Source organism: Punica granatum, chromosome 4, assembly GCF_007655135.1.
Source record: "Punica granatum isolate Tunisia-2019 chromosome 4, ASM765513v2, whole genome shotgun sequence".
In the NCBI taxonomy this organism is placed as follows: Eukaryota; Viridiplantae; Streptophyta; class Magnoliopsida; order Myrtales; family Lythraceae; genus Punica; species Punica granatum.
In genome coordinates this window covers 3,548,657-3,565,554 of record NC_045130.1, presented here as the reverse complement: position 1 = coordinate 3,565,554, position 16,898 = coordinate 3,548,657, and the positions used below count along the sequence as shown (strand labels likewise).

Sequence of the window (16,898 nt, the reverse complement as noted above, 5' to 3'; positions counted from 1 at the left end):
TTCAGATGCTGGGAAACAAATCTTGATTGAAATTGCAGCCCAACAAAGATGGGCCGAGGGCCCAGGCCCGACTGTCAACGAAATCCAATTTTAATAGAAAACTCTTTCCTGTCTCTCTTTTTTATTTTTATTTTTATTTTTTTTGGATGTTGTTTTTCATTTATATCCGGGCCCGTTAGGATGAAATGAGAGTTGAACTTATGACAAATTCAAATGTTTTTGCATGGGCTGGTTTTCGTGCATGACACCTAAGAATTGTGAATGGGCCTATGGTGAGACTTCAAATAAAGTCTTCCCTAAAAAAGGAAGAGAGAACTTGACTCAAGTTGGATAATTTTCCGTTGTTCGGGCGGCCATCGGGATATCGGGGGCTCATCAGAGTTACCTCCCTTGATATCTCGACAATACTTTTAACTCGGGGTCTTGATGGGAGGAACCCGTCAGCTGTACTAGCTCTTTATTCCTCTTGGGTGGTGTTTACCAGCCCATCTATTGGTTCAGCTTGGATGGTTCAGGTCAGACCATCAATTTCAGCTTCGAATTCCCCTGGGGCCAACAGACTAGTTCACCCGTCTTGTGCGCTGCAGCATGTTCACGGGACTGAGGTACTAATCGGGGCAAAGACCGAATATCCTCGTTAGATCGAAAAAAAAAAAAAAAAAAAAAAAAGCTTGTAGTCCATGAGTCTGGCAATGGAAAGAGAGAAGACAGGATTGGAAAAAAAGAAGAGGAGGAAATAAAAAAAAAGACAGTGGCCTAACATAACATAAATAAGAACAGCACATAGAAACTTGGTAAAAAAATCATCATCAATTTTAAGTCTCCGTACCTAAAAAAGCCTTGATAATCGTGTGCTCATGCGTGCATGAGATCTCGGAAATTTTGTTAGGAAAAAGGGAATAAAAAAAATGGCATTGACATTTTGTCTCTCAATCAATCAATTACATATTTATTTGTTTATTTATTTATCTTTTGCTCGAGAATTACATATTTATTATTGTTTTACGAACTCCATGGTTGATATATAATTGGCTCTCTTCTTCCCCCAATGAACAGCACAACACAGCTCCCCTCTCATTAGAGGTGTACTGTGCATAGCCTAATGTACGTTACTCCATGCCTCTGCGGATACCGATTGGTGGGTCGATCGCCTATCAACTTTCCATGAATGAGGGAAATGCTAGGCCCACTGCCCATGCAGGTCATGATCACCGTATCCATATGTGTCGAGCTATACTCCACGACTTCATCCAAAGAGACGGACTTGAAATGTCAAATATATGATTGGCGAGAGCTCCGAAAACGTCTGGGCCCGAGTTAGGGCAATCAGGGAACGGGATTCGGACGCAAGTGAATTAATGACAACGTGGCTGCTATTGGATTAATAAAATGAAGATAGATGCGTCTCAACTTCATTGAATCGATGACGATTAAATCACAAGAGGCATTTTAGTTAGTAGATTGCGTTTCGTATGCTTGAATTTTACTTTTAATTCAAAATCCAACTAAAGTCGCGTTATGATTAGATCAAATCGACGTCCCAACGGAATTAAAAGCTCGTGCACTGACCGAAAAATTAATTCCAGTAAGATTTTATGGGAATCATTCTAAAGCGTGGACGAATCCCAACTGCCTCATCACTGAAGAGGAGACAGAGGGGTGGGGGTGGAGCTGTCAACTCAGACTCAGAGCCAGCGGTGGCTCGCGTGCCTGAGGTTTTGCTCATTGAGCGCTGCCTGCCTCCGTCTCCTTCTCCTCCTCGGCCGTCCCGTCCGTCCTTCCCCACTTTGACTCCGTCCGTATCTCCTGATCTCATCTCTCTCCTCTGTTGTTTGTGGCGAGATATCACACGGTGTTGAAGTAAATATAAAATTAAAAAGAATATAGCGTCTGATAAAAATTATCACATGATAATTAAAATGTTTTAAATTTGATACTCATTGTGAAATTATTCATATTCTTTTATTATTTATTTAAGATTTTTTTATCATACTGAGTTCATGCACGGCCTTATAATCGGTAAAAAATAAAATGAATAATCTGAAAATTAAAAAAGAAATAATGTGAAACGTCAAAAAAAAAAAGGACAGGAAAGGAAAATCGTGGAATGAAGAGCCAAAGCGTGCACGAACTGCATGCGGCCAAAAGATCCCGTCCTCCGCCTTTTCTTTCTACCGTGACGTGATGTGACCCCCCACCCTCCGCAACCCCTCCTTTAATTTTCCTAATTGCACGCATTATTATTATTATTATTTGCTGAATGCATTATTTAAATTTAACAAAAACAAAAAGTATCCCCAAAAGAGGTTCTCCGATAAAATTCTTCATTTAGCTCACAAACCTCCTTTATAATCGAATAATATAATTCTCCCTATTTAATTTCGATAGATATTTCCAACAGAATAGGAATTAATTAGGTTCGACTATTGCGGAAAAATACTTTACTGATACTATCTCGTCACGTGATATGAAAAAACATCAAGTAAATTGTAATAAATGAGAAAACGACGATTAATCGATTATTTGATTGAAATAATTTTATTGATATTTCCTATTAATATGACTATGAAATAGGACTATTAAGTTCTCTCTTCGTTAAGGATTGATAATGGACCTATTAAGGTTTCGTTTGGAAGCGATGGTGATAGAATAAGTATATTCTTTTACTGAATTTTTAAGTAGAAGTAGTATTTGATAAATCATTTTAAAATTATGATTTATTTTTTTATTAAAAATGAGATTTTCTCTAATATGTTTTATGAGAATTACTTCTACTTATTCTCCGTTTTAAGTATTTAATTTAATTTAATTTTAACGATTTTAAATTGTTACTTTTCAAGCACCATAAAGCTATTTTGAAATCAAGACTTATTTTTTAATAATTATATTTCAATATTTTCTATCAGCTACAACATTTCCAGATCAAGTCTAAATTGTGCTGGCTATCAACATAAAAAGGAATTTTTATCAATAAAAAACATAATTGCCTTTTTCATCAAATAGTATTCTGTAAGTCGTAGCTTTAGACAGTGTACAAAGTACCGTTTACTGTTGACTTCCAAGCGGAGAATCCAAATCCTAGGTAGAGGACTCGAAAGCGATCTTGCGTGACCGTTTTAAACGTTGTAAAATTTTCATTGGATCCATAAGCGGTCGATTTATTGTCCAACCGGAAAATTAACTTTTGCATCGAATACGGAACGAGCCACTTGTACGTCCAAAACAAAATTTACGGAAGTCTTATGTGGATGAAGACTAGTCGACGGAGCTTGTACTGCAGTAAACACAAGTTTCTTATTTGCCTAACACGACCACAAGTGAATTATTGATCAGATCAATGCAGACAAATTCTTTCGTGAGAATTTCATTTATTTATTTAACTATTATTATTATTTTGTAAATTATCCGAATAATAAGGAGAGGGGTGCGTGTGCTCCCCAGTCACGGGGCCATTTGACTTTTAATTTTTTTACCGTGTGGTTTGACAGGTCGGTCGGTCGGTTTTGGCGTTTATTTTGACCTTCGCTGTCCACGTGACTTCGGGCTTCGGACAGGACACGCGCAGCAGAAGCAGCAACAGAAGCCTGGCCCAACAAAATTTAATCAATCAATTATTATTATAAAAATAAATTATATTTTCCTCCTTTCCTAAGGTAAAAAAAATTAAAATTATTAATTAAAATAATATTTTCCCTAAGAAAGAAAGAAATCATCATTCGATTTCTTTAATGGCGATAGAGCCGCGTGCGTGAGGGGGCGAGACTTTTCGCCCCCTTGGGAAAATAAATAAAAAAATTAATTATTAAAAAAAATTAAAAAAAAAGTTAAGAAGAAAGGGGTGAGGGGGTATGCTGCTGCAGCTCTGCTACGTACTGCAAATTTGGGATTTGGTGGTCGGTCTTTAAAGATTTTCTCCCATTATTTTACTCCTCCCCTCCCATCTATTACTCTGTTCTTTAACTTTTATTTATTTATTTATTTTATGTGGTGGGCTTTGGTGAAAATTACTCTTCTGTCCCTCTCTCTCGCACCCACAGGCCCCGGGGGGATTTTTATATTTTGTGCCCTTTTTTTGCTCTTTCTTTCCTCGCATTTTTTGTTACGGATTTGTATAAATGTTAAAAAAAAAGGGGGGATTTTTCTTTTCTCTCTTTACCATTTTCTCGAGGAGTTCAATGTCTTTAAAATATCTGCTCCAATACAAAGAAATAAAAAATTGTGATGTAAATATATTGTTTCTCATGGGAAATTAAGTAAAATAAGAAAAGACATAAAACACGGTCCAGATATTGAAACCAATATTTAGCCTTTGAATGGAGAAAAAATTTCAGATGCTCCCTTCCAGATAATCAGAATAGGTTTTTTTCTTTTGTTATATATAAATTTATGGGTCAGTATCGTCATGTTAATAAGCTCAATTATGCATTTACTGTAATATTAATAGTATTTTTCTCTGATCCCGTGTTCAAATAGGACTCTCAAAGAATCTCTGATGAGATGCTATTAGTGGTGAATTAGGCTCATAAGTGTGGGGTGGTTGATAAGTCAATGTGATAATTGCAATTACCATTACCACACTGAATAGGTTTTTGACTTGGTACCTTGATGAGGTTCATTAAGATCAAATTGGAAAGTTCCTCAAAAAGCTTTGGTAAAAAAGTCTACTCTAATTATCCCTTGTTTGATCACCCATTTGAAATTAGTGCTAAATCCAATCATTGTTGAACTTCTTTTGCAATATAAAATTGACATTGAATGTGGAATTGTGGTTGTGTATGTGAAACTATCTCGACATATTGCTTGCACATGCTCTATCTCTATCCGTTTTCTTATTTGTTTCTTCGAAAACCAATAGAATCTCCAAATTTTCTCAAGATTCATAAATTCTCTTTTTCATTTGTTTCAACTAATTCAATATGTTCCCGTCTATGAATAATGTTCTCTTTCATTCTTGAAGCATCGAAGAACTAATTATATATATACATATATATATTTTATATATAAGCACAAGAGAAGGACTAACTAAATTTTTGAAAAAGAGGTGGTGTAGTTCTCTTTTTCACTTGCACTGTTGCACATCGCCATTAATAACAAAATAAAAATTACGAGGATTCAAAAGGATTATTAATTATTATGATCGATCACTATCATTCCATGATGATTTTTCTTTATATATATATATATATATATTTGAAGGACCTTCGGTTGAACCAATAATTTTTTTGACAGGCAGGTTGAATCAATAATTTCTCGTGTATATACAGTTCCATGGAAGCATTTAAGAAGAGGAACATATGATTCAATTGACTCATGATAGGCGGCATACACATAAAAAAAGAATAAATAAATAAATAAAAAGGAAAAATGTTGTCCAACCAAACAGAGAATCGCATTGGACTGTCGTGTTTCTTGGGTACTTTTTACTCATTTGGGCAAAGAAACGAAAACTTGCCTTTAACATCACATCCACAATATTGTACGCTGTTATGATGCGAAGGTTGCTGTTTTCTTGTCATCCAAGAACACATATGTGCATGCTTCGAATGGAAGTCCATCGAGAGATGATGTTCCCACCATGCACGAGGCAAACTCTGCAGGTTCCTTCAACAGTCGAATTACATAATTGAAATCTTGGTCCAATTCATCCCGAACAATTATGCTTCTTTTTATCAACAGATAATTAACGCATTATAACCTATAGCAGATCAGAGATTCAGATATTTGTCTATTTCTCTATAGCTATATACACTCAAGTTACCTGTTTTCGTAGCGATTGAAAATCACGAGCATTGTGATCGCACGTGTCTGATGATAGGGCCGAACTAGGAAACCTCTCCGCCCATCCTCGAGCTGCTTAATTAATTAGTTTGTGAAAAACTATTTAAATTAACAATTATTGAGACGACATAGGGTTGACACATTCTAACGTGCCCTAATTTTATTTGAAATAAAATGATAGCATGGGTGATGTAAGGAGGAATTGGCGGATCAAAGTCTAAGAAAGCAGGTGGCATATATAATAAAATAATAAATTAGTTGAACGAGATGGGTCCATGGATTGCCTCTTTCCTTTTGTTCCTCCTCTTCTTTTGTATTGGCTTGAGGGTGAAATATAATAATCATCATCATATATAGAAAAACAAAAGGCATTGTTATACAATTAACTAATTTTTGGCCCCCAAAAAAAAAAGAGAAGAGAAAAACTAATTTGTATTTACATAACGTTATTAGCTTAATTAATTTTATTATTAAGAAGGGAATGGTGGGGGAAGAGGAAGTATAGCTTTCCAAGCGTGGGGAGGGGTTTGTTGGAGAATCCACAAACCAAATGGCTCCATGGTCTCATGTCCCACTCTTCCCCACCAAACTCCTTCTACAATAATTATTTTCTTGCTAAATAAATAATTGCACACTCCACCGAACCAAAAAACCCGGAGTTCGTGTTAGAACAATCGATGCCTGTTTGATTGTGGGAAGCTTGAACATTCGTCCTAATTATACATCGACTCTCACTTTTTCGAAACTTTAATAAGAAAAAATATTTTAAATCACATTTTATGTATACAGATATATCTGTTGGATGAAAATACATCATAAATTTGGCAGTTGCATTTTCATGTGTTAAAAAAAGCTAAATAATATATATATATATATATATATATTTTCATGAGAGGCGTTTATATTCTTTCAATGGAAGTTTCAGATTGACACCAAGGATCCACTAAGCTAGTGAGTGAGTGGATATATATATATGCAAAGAATGGGTGTGTGGTTTCGTAGTGCGAACTTTCTTTCTGGAAGAAAGAGTAAATTGGCTTGTTTATGAAAGTCAATGGGAGTGAAGGTCTCGATGAATCAAAGTCAAATGGAAGTGGCATTGAATTTCAACGGTTTAGTGCAAGTGTCATCCTCAAATTTTATTTTGGGTTCTTTTCCGTAATCCAGATAATGAGAAAATAATGGAAATCAAATGACAAATGAAGCTGATATAATCGATCTGCGTGCACCAAATACTATAATTTAGCTTATGAGTTACTTAACCATGCTTGTTCAATAATTGATAATCCTAATGGCTCAATTTCTGCCACGGGTAGATTTATTAAGGGCAAAGTTGATCGGCACATGATTCTAAACCGTGCATGTTAATGAAGTCAGTCTTGTATAACATTTTCGTGACGACCATATATACATCCGAGGCCGATATGGCTCAGACAAGAGTTTGATGTATAAATCGACCTCTGAACGGTTGCTAATTATGGTTTGAACACAAATGACCATTGACCCATATGCTCTTGTCGCCATTAATAAAAGACATTTGTACTTTTTTCCCCCTCATTGGGTCACCTAATTAATAATATACATATATATATATATCATATAGCACTAATTCTGTATATATGGTGATGCATGTATATATATACACACTAATTAAGTAATCGTAATTAATTAAAGCAAAGCATGATCATTAAATATAACGCAAAAGAGAGAAAGAGAGGCGTGGTGAGGAATATAAACCCTTACTTTACATCTCACTCGTACATGGAGCCGTTCCGTTGCCACCAAAAGAGTCGACCCAATGAGATTGGGATGTAGAGGGGTGTGTAGTTGATTAATTTTGCTTTAATAAAGCTTATTAATTGCTCCCTCCACTCCAAACAAGAGTGCATCAATGCCTTTTCTTCCTTCTAATTTAATTAATCCTCCCATGTTTTCTAGTTACCCATGGCCAAATTACGTATAACTCTAAATATATATCAACTGGACTGATCATTCATATTTATATAGCTATTGTTCTTCACTAAAAAATTTATGTCACCGAAATCATCTTACCAAATTTTGTACGCATACATACTTATTCTAGTTAGTAATTGTCGTTAAACTTGAGTGCTAAACTTTGATAGGGTTTTATATCCTTCTTATACTTGAATTTATGTATAGGTGGGTGCAATATGAATGGATTTGCTTTACTTGAGGAGGGCATCTCATCTAGGTGCATCGATACCTTATATTCCTTCTAATTTGATTAATCCTCCCATATTTTCTAGTTCCCCCACGGCCAAAGTACGTATAACTCTAAATATATATCAACTGGACTGATCATTCGTATCTATACAGCTTATCGTTCTTCACTAAAAAATTATGTCACTGAAATCATCTTACCAAATTTTGTATGCATACATACTTATTATGGTTAGTAATCGTCGTTAAACTTGAGTGTAAACTTTGATAGGGTTTTATATCCTTCTTATACTTGAATTAATGTATAGGTGGGTGCAATATGAATGGATTTGCTTTACTTGAGGAGGGCATCTCATCCAGGTGCATCGATGCCTTATATTCCTTATAATTTGATCAATCCTCCCATGTTTTCTAGTTCCCACGTGGCCAAAGTACGTATAACTCTAAATATATATCAACTGGACTGATCATTCATATCTATACAACTTATCGTTCTTTACTAAAAAATTTCTATCATCGAAATCATCTCACCAAATTTTGTACGCATACATACTTATTCTAGATAGTAATCGTCGTTGAACTTGAGTGCTAAACTATGATAGGGTTTTATATCCTTCTTATACTTGAATTAATGTATAGGCTGGGTGCAATATGAATGGATTTGCTTGACTTGAGGAGGGCATCTCATCCAGGTGCATTGATGCCTTATATTCCTTCTAATTTGATGAATCCTCCCATGTTTTCTAGTTTCCCCACGGCCAAAATACGTATAACTCTAAATATATATCAACTGGATTGATCATTCATATCTATACAGTTTATCGTTGTTTACTAAAAAATTATGTCACTGAAATCATCTTACCAAATTTTGTATGCATACATACTTATTATGGTTAGTACTCGTCGTTAAACTTGAGTGTAAACTTTGATAGGGTTTTATATCCTTCTTATACTTGAATTAATGTATAGGCGGGTGCAATATGAATGGATTTGCTTGACTTGAGGAGGGCATCTCATCCAGGTGCATCGATGCCTTATATTCCTTCTAATTTAATTAATCCTCACATGTTTTCTAGTTCCCCCATGGCCAAAGTACGTATAACTCTAAATATATATCAACCGGACTGATCATTCATATTTATACAGCTTATCGTTCTTCACTAAAAAATTATGTCACCGAAATCATCTTACTAAATTTTACACGCATACATAATAAGGTAAGTAATCGTCATTAAACTTGAATGCTAACCTTTGATAGGGTTTTATATCCTTCTTATACTTGAATTAATGTATAGGTGGGTGTAATATGAATGGATTTGCTTTACTCGAGGAGGGCATCTCATCCAGGTGCTTAAATCATGGTCTCTTTAAGATAATTTACTACGGAGGACCATACCCACACTTGCCACTTTAGGGTTTCTTTATTTGTGGTGAGGCTTTAAGGGTTTCTTTATCTTAGCACATCGTTATTATCATCATTTTTCAAAAGGAAGGTCTTCCTCTTTGGTCTGGTCATCAGTCATGGGTAGATGATGAACAAAACTATGGGGAAACCTTTTAGAGGAAACCTTTTAGAATCCTATGCTTTATACCCCTCGAGGAAATGTATACCCTTTCTTTCCATGACACATGATTTTCAAAGCAATGCCACTTCTGGCTCGATTCGAAGTGTTATGTTTGACGGATATACCGATATGGGAGACATCAGTCTTCCGGTGTAATTGTCGATTTTGAGTGGATGAAAGACTTCTAAGTATCACATTGGGGGTGATAAAGGATAACAAACCTTTGTCTTTGATGTGGGCCAAACATGATGACTAATTTGATGGTTCAAACACACACCCATACATCACATCAATGGAAAGTATTGCTATGTGCTCGATTGCCCCCCAAGTGCTCACCGCTTTCTATTGCGTTAACAATCCAAAAGCAAGCCTTGTTCATGAATACGTAGATACCAAGTATATAATGCATTTTCAATTTTTTTTCTTTTTATATATGTAATAGCTAGACGACAAAGAAGTAGAACTCGACATTAATTTACGAGTTGTATTGAGGAACCCATTTTCCAGTTTTTACTATGAGTCCACGTACGTAGTATTGATGTAGGATGTTGAGAATTATGATTACGGCAAATGATGGATTACTCCAATTGAATCGTGCCTATCTGATTTTTTTTATCACATGTAATTTTTTTTTATGATTATATCGGTGGATCTATCGTATTTTCGTAGTCTTATAATCTTTCTCTCGAGTATTTTCCTCTGTTATGCTCATCTTTTTTTATGGAATGGATTTTCATTACCTTGTCGAGGGAAAAAAAAAAAGGAAGACACAATGGATAACAAATATTTCACATCATGCTGAAAAGCAATTTTGGCAATTGTTGTAGGACAAAGCAAATTAACAATAATAATTCATCATATATAAAACAAACCCGGCAGTGTAGGTCGATCCCGTGAAATTCGTACCGTCTAGGGTCGGTTTACGAATACCTTCAAAACAATATTAGCGAGATCTTGTTCTATCCAAAGGTAATAATGTGATGCAAAGAGAGGGAGAAGGGGAGATGCATAATGTCAGGTGCAAGTGTGCGTGTGAGTTGGGTTATGATGTGCCCAATGGTGATGGTTTAGGCCCCAATTTTGCCTTTATATGATTCATTTCATGGGGAGTTTGAACGGTCAAGCATCAAATAATTGGTGTGCATGTTTAACATAGGATTCCATCCCCTCTCTCATCCCTTAATTATTATTCTCTTCTTTTCTTCCCCTTGTATTAGACTGGAAATCATGTACCATATATATGTACGAGTACCTATAGCTTTTACATGGACAAACCCGTGCGTGGATACCAATTCCTTCGTACCTTATATATGCAATTGAATATAATTTCATGCATGATTGGAACCTATTTACTCGAAACAACAATTTTTTTTTTGGTAAAAGTCGATAAATCTTTGTAAGCAGTAGTAAAACACGCTGGTCGTTAAATCTTTATAAGCAGAACTACTTTACTCTATACATCCTTATGTTGTCCACAAGCTTTGCTTGCCAATTTTTGGTCGAGTTTCTTCCTTTCATATTATAAATGGGCACGTTGTCTTTCCAGAGCTTACAACCAGCTTGTCGGACATTTACGGTTGCTTTTCATATCGGAGCAATATTTGTAGTTTAGTGAGAGCTTGACATTACCACATACGAGGCAAAAGTATCATATTATTATATTATCCATAAATGATCATGATTGTGCGAATTCGTGACGCATAGACTCCAATATCCGCTGGAAAGTTACAGAAACAAAAAAATATTACCGGTGTATTTAATTTTAGAGTTAAGTAAAGTTGAGTTTTGATTTTAATTGGGTTGTAATACTTTTGTTGTTGAATTATGAGAAAAATTGTGAAAAAGTAATGAATAGTTGAGAGAATTTAATATTAAAAATTGAATTGAATTGTTAAAAAAATTGACGAAAAAAGAAAAATATAATAATTGTATTATTGACTTTTATTGTGTAGTGAGTAGAATTAAAATTTAAAAAATCGACTCTAAAATCAAACGGTCTCGACTCCTGTAATTCCTAAATTTCTTCAGAGCATTTATTAGAATGTGCTTCTAGTTCTCCCTTGCGTAGCTTGCCAATTTTTCTTCGAGTTTCTTCATTTCATATCATAATGGGCACGCGGTCTGGTCTATCCAGAGCTTACAATCAGCTTGTTGGACATTTTTTACATTTGCTTTTCATTGGAGCAATATCTATAGTTTAGTGAGAGTTTGACATTACCACCAATAAGGCAAAAGAATCCTATTATTATATTATCCATGAATGATTAAAATAGTGTGAATTCACGAGACGTTCGTCTCAATATCCGTCGAAAAGTTATAAAAATAGATAATATTGTGACCTCTGTAATTCTTAAATTTCTTCGGAGCATTTATTGGAACGTGCTTCTCCCCTCGCTTTGGCATCCAACAATCTCGTTTTCATGATATTTACTTGCGTTTGAGGAAATCAAATTCATCATCATAGTCATACATAAAGTCCCAAGAGCCATAATATTACTATGTTATATATATATATATAATTATTATTTATTTGTTTATTAAATTTGAGAAATAAAGTCACAATCCAATAGGTCACCCTTCATCACAAACCCAAAAACTCACAATGACATACACAACCCATCCCAATTGGCTCCCCGACTTTCCCGCACGCATGCTTCCCCATTTTTCTCCTTTTTCTTTTCCCCCTTTTCCTTATTATTATTCCGACAAATTAATATTTCTTTCTTTTTTAAATAAATAATGATTTTGGTTTTCATTTCCAATTTAGTCCCCTTTGGGGGCATTCCCGTCAATTCCAGTCGTTCTATATACTTCTTTCCTTCCTTACGCCCTCCTCACTTATCTCTCTAGCTTGACTGTTCTTCATCTGTCTCTCTCTCTCTCTCTATCGCACTCTCTCTAGCTCTGGTTGTGCTGAGGATTCAGGAAGACAATACCGTGTGCTTTTCATCCCGTGAGTTCCTTCTCCTCTGTTTCTCCCCTCATTTCCGGTGCAATTTCTCTCCCTCTCGCTCGCGGGTGTCCTTCCGAAAAACCGGTTTTGATTCATGGGTTTTCAATTGAAAATCTTTTGGTGTAATTCCGTGGTTTCCTCGCCTGTAAGATGATAGATCTGGTGCCCTGCTGTGCGCATAGTTCGCCTTTATCTCATTCAGTTGGAAAAATCAGCTCAAGCTCAATGATATTCCTCTTGCTTTGGAGGCAGCTCTTGATTTCTTAATTCTGTTTAGCGGACCTGGTAGATTCTTTACGAGACAAGTGAATTTCTTGGTCGAAGAAATCAAGTATGATTTAATAGCCGAGTTAAACTGGTTTTCAAATTTTTAACTACTTTTGCTTCTTTTTTTTTTTCTTGGTTGAATGTCGTTGTAATGAGTTGCATATGTTTCCTAACCCTTTTCCTGCTGGAAGAATTAATTTTTATGGTTTTGTAGAAATATGTGAACAAGAGAACTGAGGTGATATGAGGGCTTTGGTGATCCTAGAGAATAGATTGTGTGGTCTAATTTTTGTCGGGTAATCTCAAAAACAGATTTTGAAAATTGAAAATTGGGTAATCTCGTAGCTGTTTGACTGTTTAGAGCAGAAAAATGGAGTTCGACGTGTTCTGTAGTTCCCATAAGATATGGCTTGAACACGGGGGAACGTATGTCAAGAACTAGAATCGGAAGATTGGTACCAAAAAGAACAGGTTCTGAGAAGTTTGGAAATTGCAAGAAACGAGCAGCTTTCTGATATATATGGAAATGTTCATAGCTGTTCATATGTCTAAGATATTGAAAATATTGATAGGCAATGGCAAAACGTTGTCCCTTGGACTCTTTCTGCGACTGTCAGTGTATCAGGAAACTGGGAATTTCCCAAGTAGCTAAGGATGTTTTCCGAATTGTCATTTGTTGATCTTTGAAGACAGGTCGTAGTAGCATTATATTATTAACATTTTGCCTTTACCATAGAAGATATTAAGTCTTCCTTTACAAGTACAGTTCATCTCTCTGGTCCTGAAACGATAAACTTTTGCAGGCTTTTGTACCAGTTCTTTGAGGGCAATAAGTAGTAGTTGTGGCTACCTGTCCAGGAAGAAGAAGAAGAAGAGAAAGAAGAATAGAACAGCATGCTCTGGTGGTTGATGAGTATTTCTGTTGACGTGTTTCGAAAAGTCATCCCCTTGAATCTGTATTGCAGGGTTATTCTGTAACTTGACTTCCCATTCAAGATCCTTAAAGATCCTTTCCTACTGTAGCCTTGACTATTTCAAATGGGATCCTCTTTCTTCGTCGTTGTTCCTTGCTATGTCCGTCAAATCAGTTGAATCTGTCCTACTGTATAAGTGTTCTCACGGATTCCGTGTTTCCTTGGAGTAGTTTCCTCCTGTTTCCCAAACCCCTTTGTGCGTGTTGCTTCTGGTATTTAAGAGTTTGCCAGCCTTTCAAGTTCTCTGTAGGTTCTAGGTCCTATTTTTCGTCCCTGGAGTTGTTTCCTTCTGCTTTTTGTGGGTATTTGAAGGGTTTGAAGTGTAGTAATGGTGGGCCAAGCGGCTGGTCAAACAAGATTCCGGGCATTGAAACACTTAAATGGGATTGCTGGGAGTGCTACGATAATTGTTAGAGTTATTGCATGCTTTCAACCTCTTCAGGATTGCCAGGTTAGCCCTCAAGTTGCTTTATTGTTTTCATTCAGTCTTGTCTATGAGGAGAATTTCATATTGGTTTTCTGTTACTATCCATTTGTTATACTGTTTTTCTTCCCTTTGTTATGCAATCCCTGAAATGATCAAAAACTTTCTTTGAATTAAAGCCTCAGTCACTTAGGCTTCACATGATGATGTAATTTTCTTTACATGGAATAGCCTGTACCTGTTTCACAATTTAGACTTAACGTGTTGCTTGAGATAGTTTTTTTATCCCTTTGCTGATTATCATGTGTGCTGGTGATTTAGCAATATTATTTTCACTAATGTTATATTTGTTTGCTTTTCAGGCTGAATATTTCCGTCACTTGCTTAAGCCTGTCACGTAGATAGACTTCCTCAGCACTGTCATCTTTAGCTGCTCTGTTTCTAGTTTCCCTTTCTTTCTTGTCATTTTCAACAAAGAAGCGAACTGTCTGATCAGCCACCTCAACCAATACTAAGTCCTTGTTCAGGTAGGCAACTGTCATTCATTTTGATCAGTTTTGCATAGATTCTCATAATTCCTACTTCGTTGATCTGTATGATATGATAATAAGTCCTTTTCTTCAACTCTTCAGGTGATTGTTTGTTTGAATGGGGGAGGACTCTAGACCTTTATTTCCTCAGCGATCTTTAAGTTCACAATCCCCTGACATCCATTCAATGAGTGCCCCATTTATCGATTCTACTGGCCTTAGCACTCATGCATTCAATATGATTTCCTCTCCAGAAGGTTCACCAATGTATGCTTTTCCTAAAGTACCCAATTCTCGGATTGGCCATTTCAACCAACCTCAGGGTTGGTTCTACTGCTTGCCACGATTCCGCCAGGCTTTTACTCCGGGACCCAACTACTCAGCACTAAAAGAGAAGTTGCCTATTGACTGTTATGGGAATTCCAACTTGAATGCTGAGAAGAAATTCCTTGTGTTTGATCAATCGGGGGATCAAACCACTGTCATGGTGAGCTCTGGGCCGGGGACTACATTCCGTTGCATGACTTCTTGGACCTTGAAGCAGCCGGTGCAGCCCAATATGGATGTTGAAGGTCATGGGGGTAAACTTGACTCTTACCCCAATTCTGGACCGACATCAGGGAATAATCTCTCTGGCAGCAATGAAGAAACTGATGTGTCGAGTGAGATGCATGAGGACACGGAGGAGCTGAACGCGCTGCTCTATTCTGATGACGATGACGATGAGAGTTATTATTCCGAGGAGGATGATGAGGTCACTAGCACGGGACATTCTCCCAGCACGATGACAGCCCACGAGGGACTGCATCGTTTTGACAGGGCTGACAAGGAGGAGGTTGCAAGCTCTGCTTGGCCCAAGAAGAGAAAGCTGAATGAAAATGATGTGGAAGCTCTTGATGACACTGCGAGCTCCGGTGACATAAATGGACAGTCAAATTACTTGTCTAATGATGATTATGCGGAGTCCAGTTGTGCTGACCGGGAGAGTTATGGTTTCCAAAAGATGGGTTTGCCTTCTGCGGAGAGCAAGAGGATACGGAGGGAGAAGATACGCGAGACCGTGGGGCTTCTCCAGGAGATGATTCCCGGTGGGAAAGGGAAGGATGCAGTAGTTGTTCTTGATGAGGCTATTGATTACCTCAAGTCGTTGAAGGTGAGAGCCAATGCCCTCGGGCTTGCCGCTCTGTAAATCACGCTGTAGGCCGGTGATCCCATTAGTAGCAGTAGTAGAGTATTAGTAGTGGTAGTGGTAGTGCTGCGTAATTAGTTTGTGTCTTGTTTGACGGGCATTTCGGGTCAGTTTGAAGCACTTGCGCCGGAGTGGAGGAGAGGCCCTTTTGGAGAAGGGAGCTCAGTACCAGAGCTGTGCTATGATGAGTTCACGTCTTACAAGGATCAGAGAGAGCGCAGGAGGAGCTTTTATTTGGGTTGGAGTGAATTGAGGTGACCGATGAAAGAAGCCGAGTGCATGCCCACTAATGCTCTCTCAGCCTCTCTGGGCCCCATCTCTCACTTTACGTCTAACCCCTCTTTTATCAACATTCTCTTGAACGCCCCTTTCCCTTTTGCGTCAAAGATGCCATGAAGATTTTGGAGCTCCGCATGGGATGTTCTTTCAGATATCCAAAGCGATCTTATCACGGCCGTTGGATCAGTGGATGCGCGGAAGGACGGGAATTGTGTTCGAGTGGCTTTTGATCGACAGCCCTCTCGTGTGAGAAAGCGGATTGAGAGGAACGTGAACATTGGGATGTAATGTGAGCTTTTGGATGTTACTTTTGATTGGTGAATGCATGATGTGAACCTTTTTTTTTTTTTTTTTGTAGCGTCTTGGTTGGGTGTAATTTATTTGCGTTTGTGTCTTGGTTGGGTGGTGGTGGGGGTGGTGTCTTCTCACCTTTTATGAGACAGTGATGTGTTACTTGTAATTGAGGACGGGGCCCTTCATGACGGCTCAAACCAAACATCCACCTCCATTATAAATCCGCATGCGTATTCTTCATAATTCGTGGTAATTTATGTAACTTGTCAATCCAAATCCGGCGATGTGTTTAATTATAATTGTTATTGTTAATTTAAATTTGGATTCGTCTCTTTTTAACAAGTCGATGATTTGACGAGGCTCTTGAATTTTCACTCAAGATAGAACTTGAGTGACGACCGAGGGCTTTCGACATGAATTTGGGTCCGCTGGACTCCAATGAGGTCGACAGGAAGGTGACGAGT

At 37.2% G+C, this 16,898-nt stretch overlaps 1 protein-coding gene across 1 annotated transcript; it reads left to right on the top strand.

Moving 5' to 3' along the window:
- The first annotated feature begins 12,327 nt into the window (after positions 1 to 12,327).
- Positions 12,328 to 16,677, top strand: LOC116204450 (transcription factor bHLH145). The gene is made up of 4 exons (XM_031536541.1): positions 12,328 to 12,477; positions 13,548 to 14,169; positions 14,505 to 14,669; positions 14,775 to 16,677. Exon 4 carries the CDS (start codon positions 14,791 to 14,793, stop codon positions 15,859 to 15,861), a length of 1,071 nt encoding a protein of 356 aa, XP_031392401.1. The 5' UTR covers positions 12,328 to 12,477; positions 13,548 to 14,169; positions 14,505 to 14,669; positions 14,775 to 14,790; the 3' UTR covers positions 15,862 to 16,677.
- Positions 16,678 to 16,898: the final 221 nt, after the last annotated feature.

What these genes read in the sequence shown, in the direction of transcription:
- LOC116204450 (XM_031536541.1), top strand. Translation starts at nt 14,791, where the DNA reads ATGGGGGAGGACTCTAGACCTTTATTTCCTCAGCGATCTTTAAGTTCA.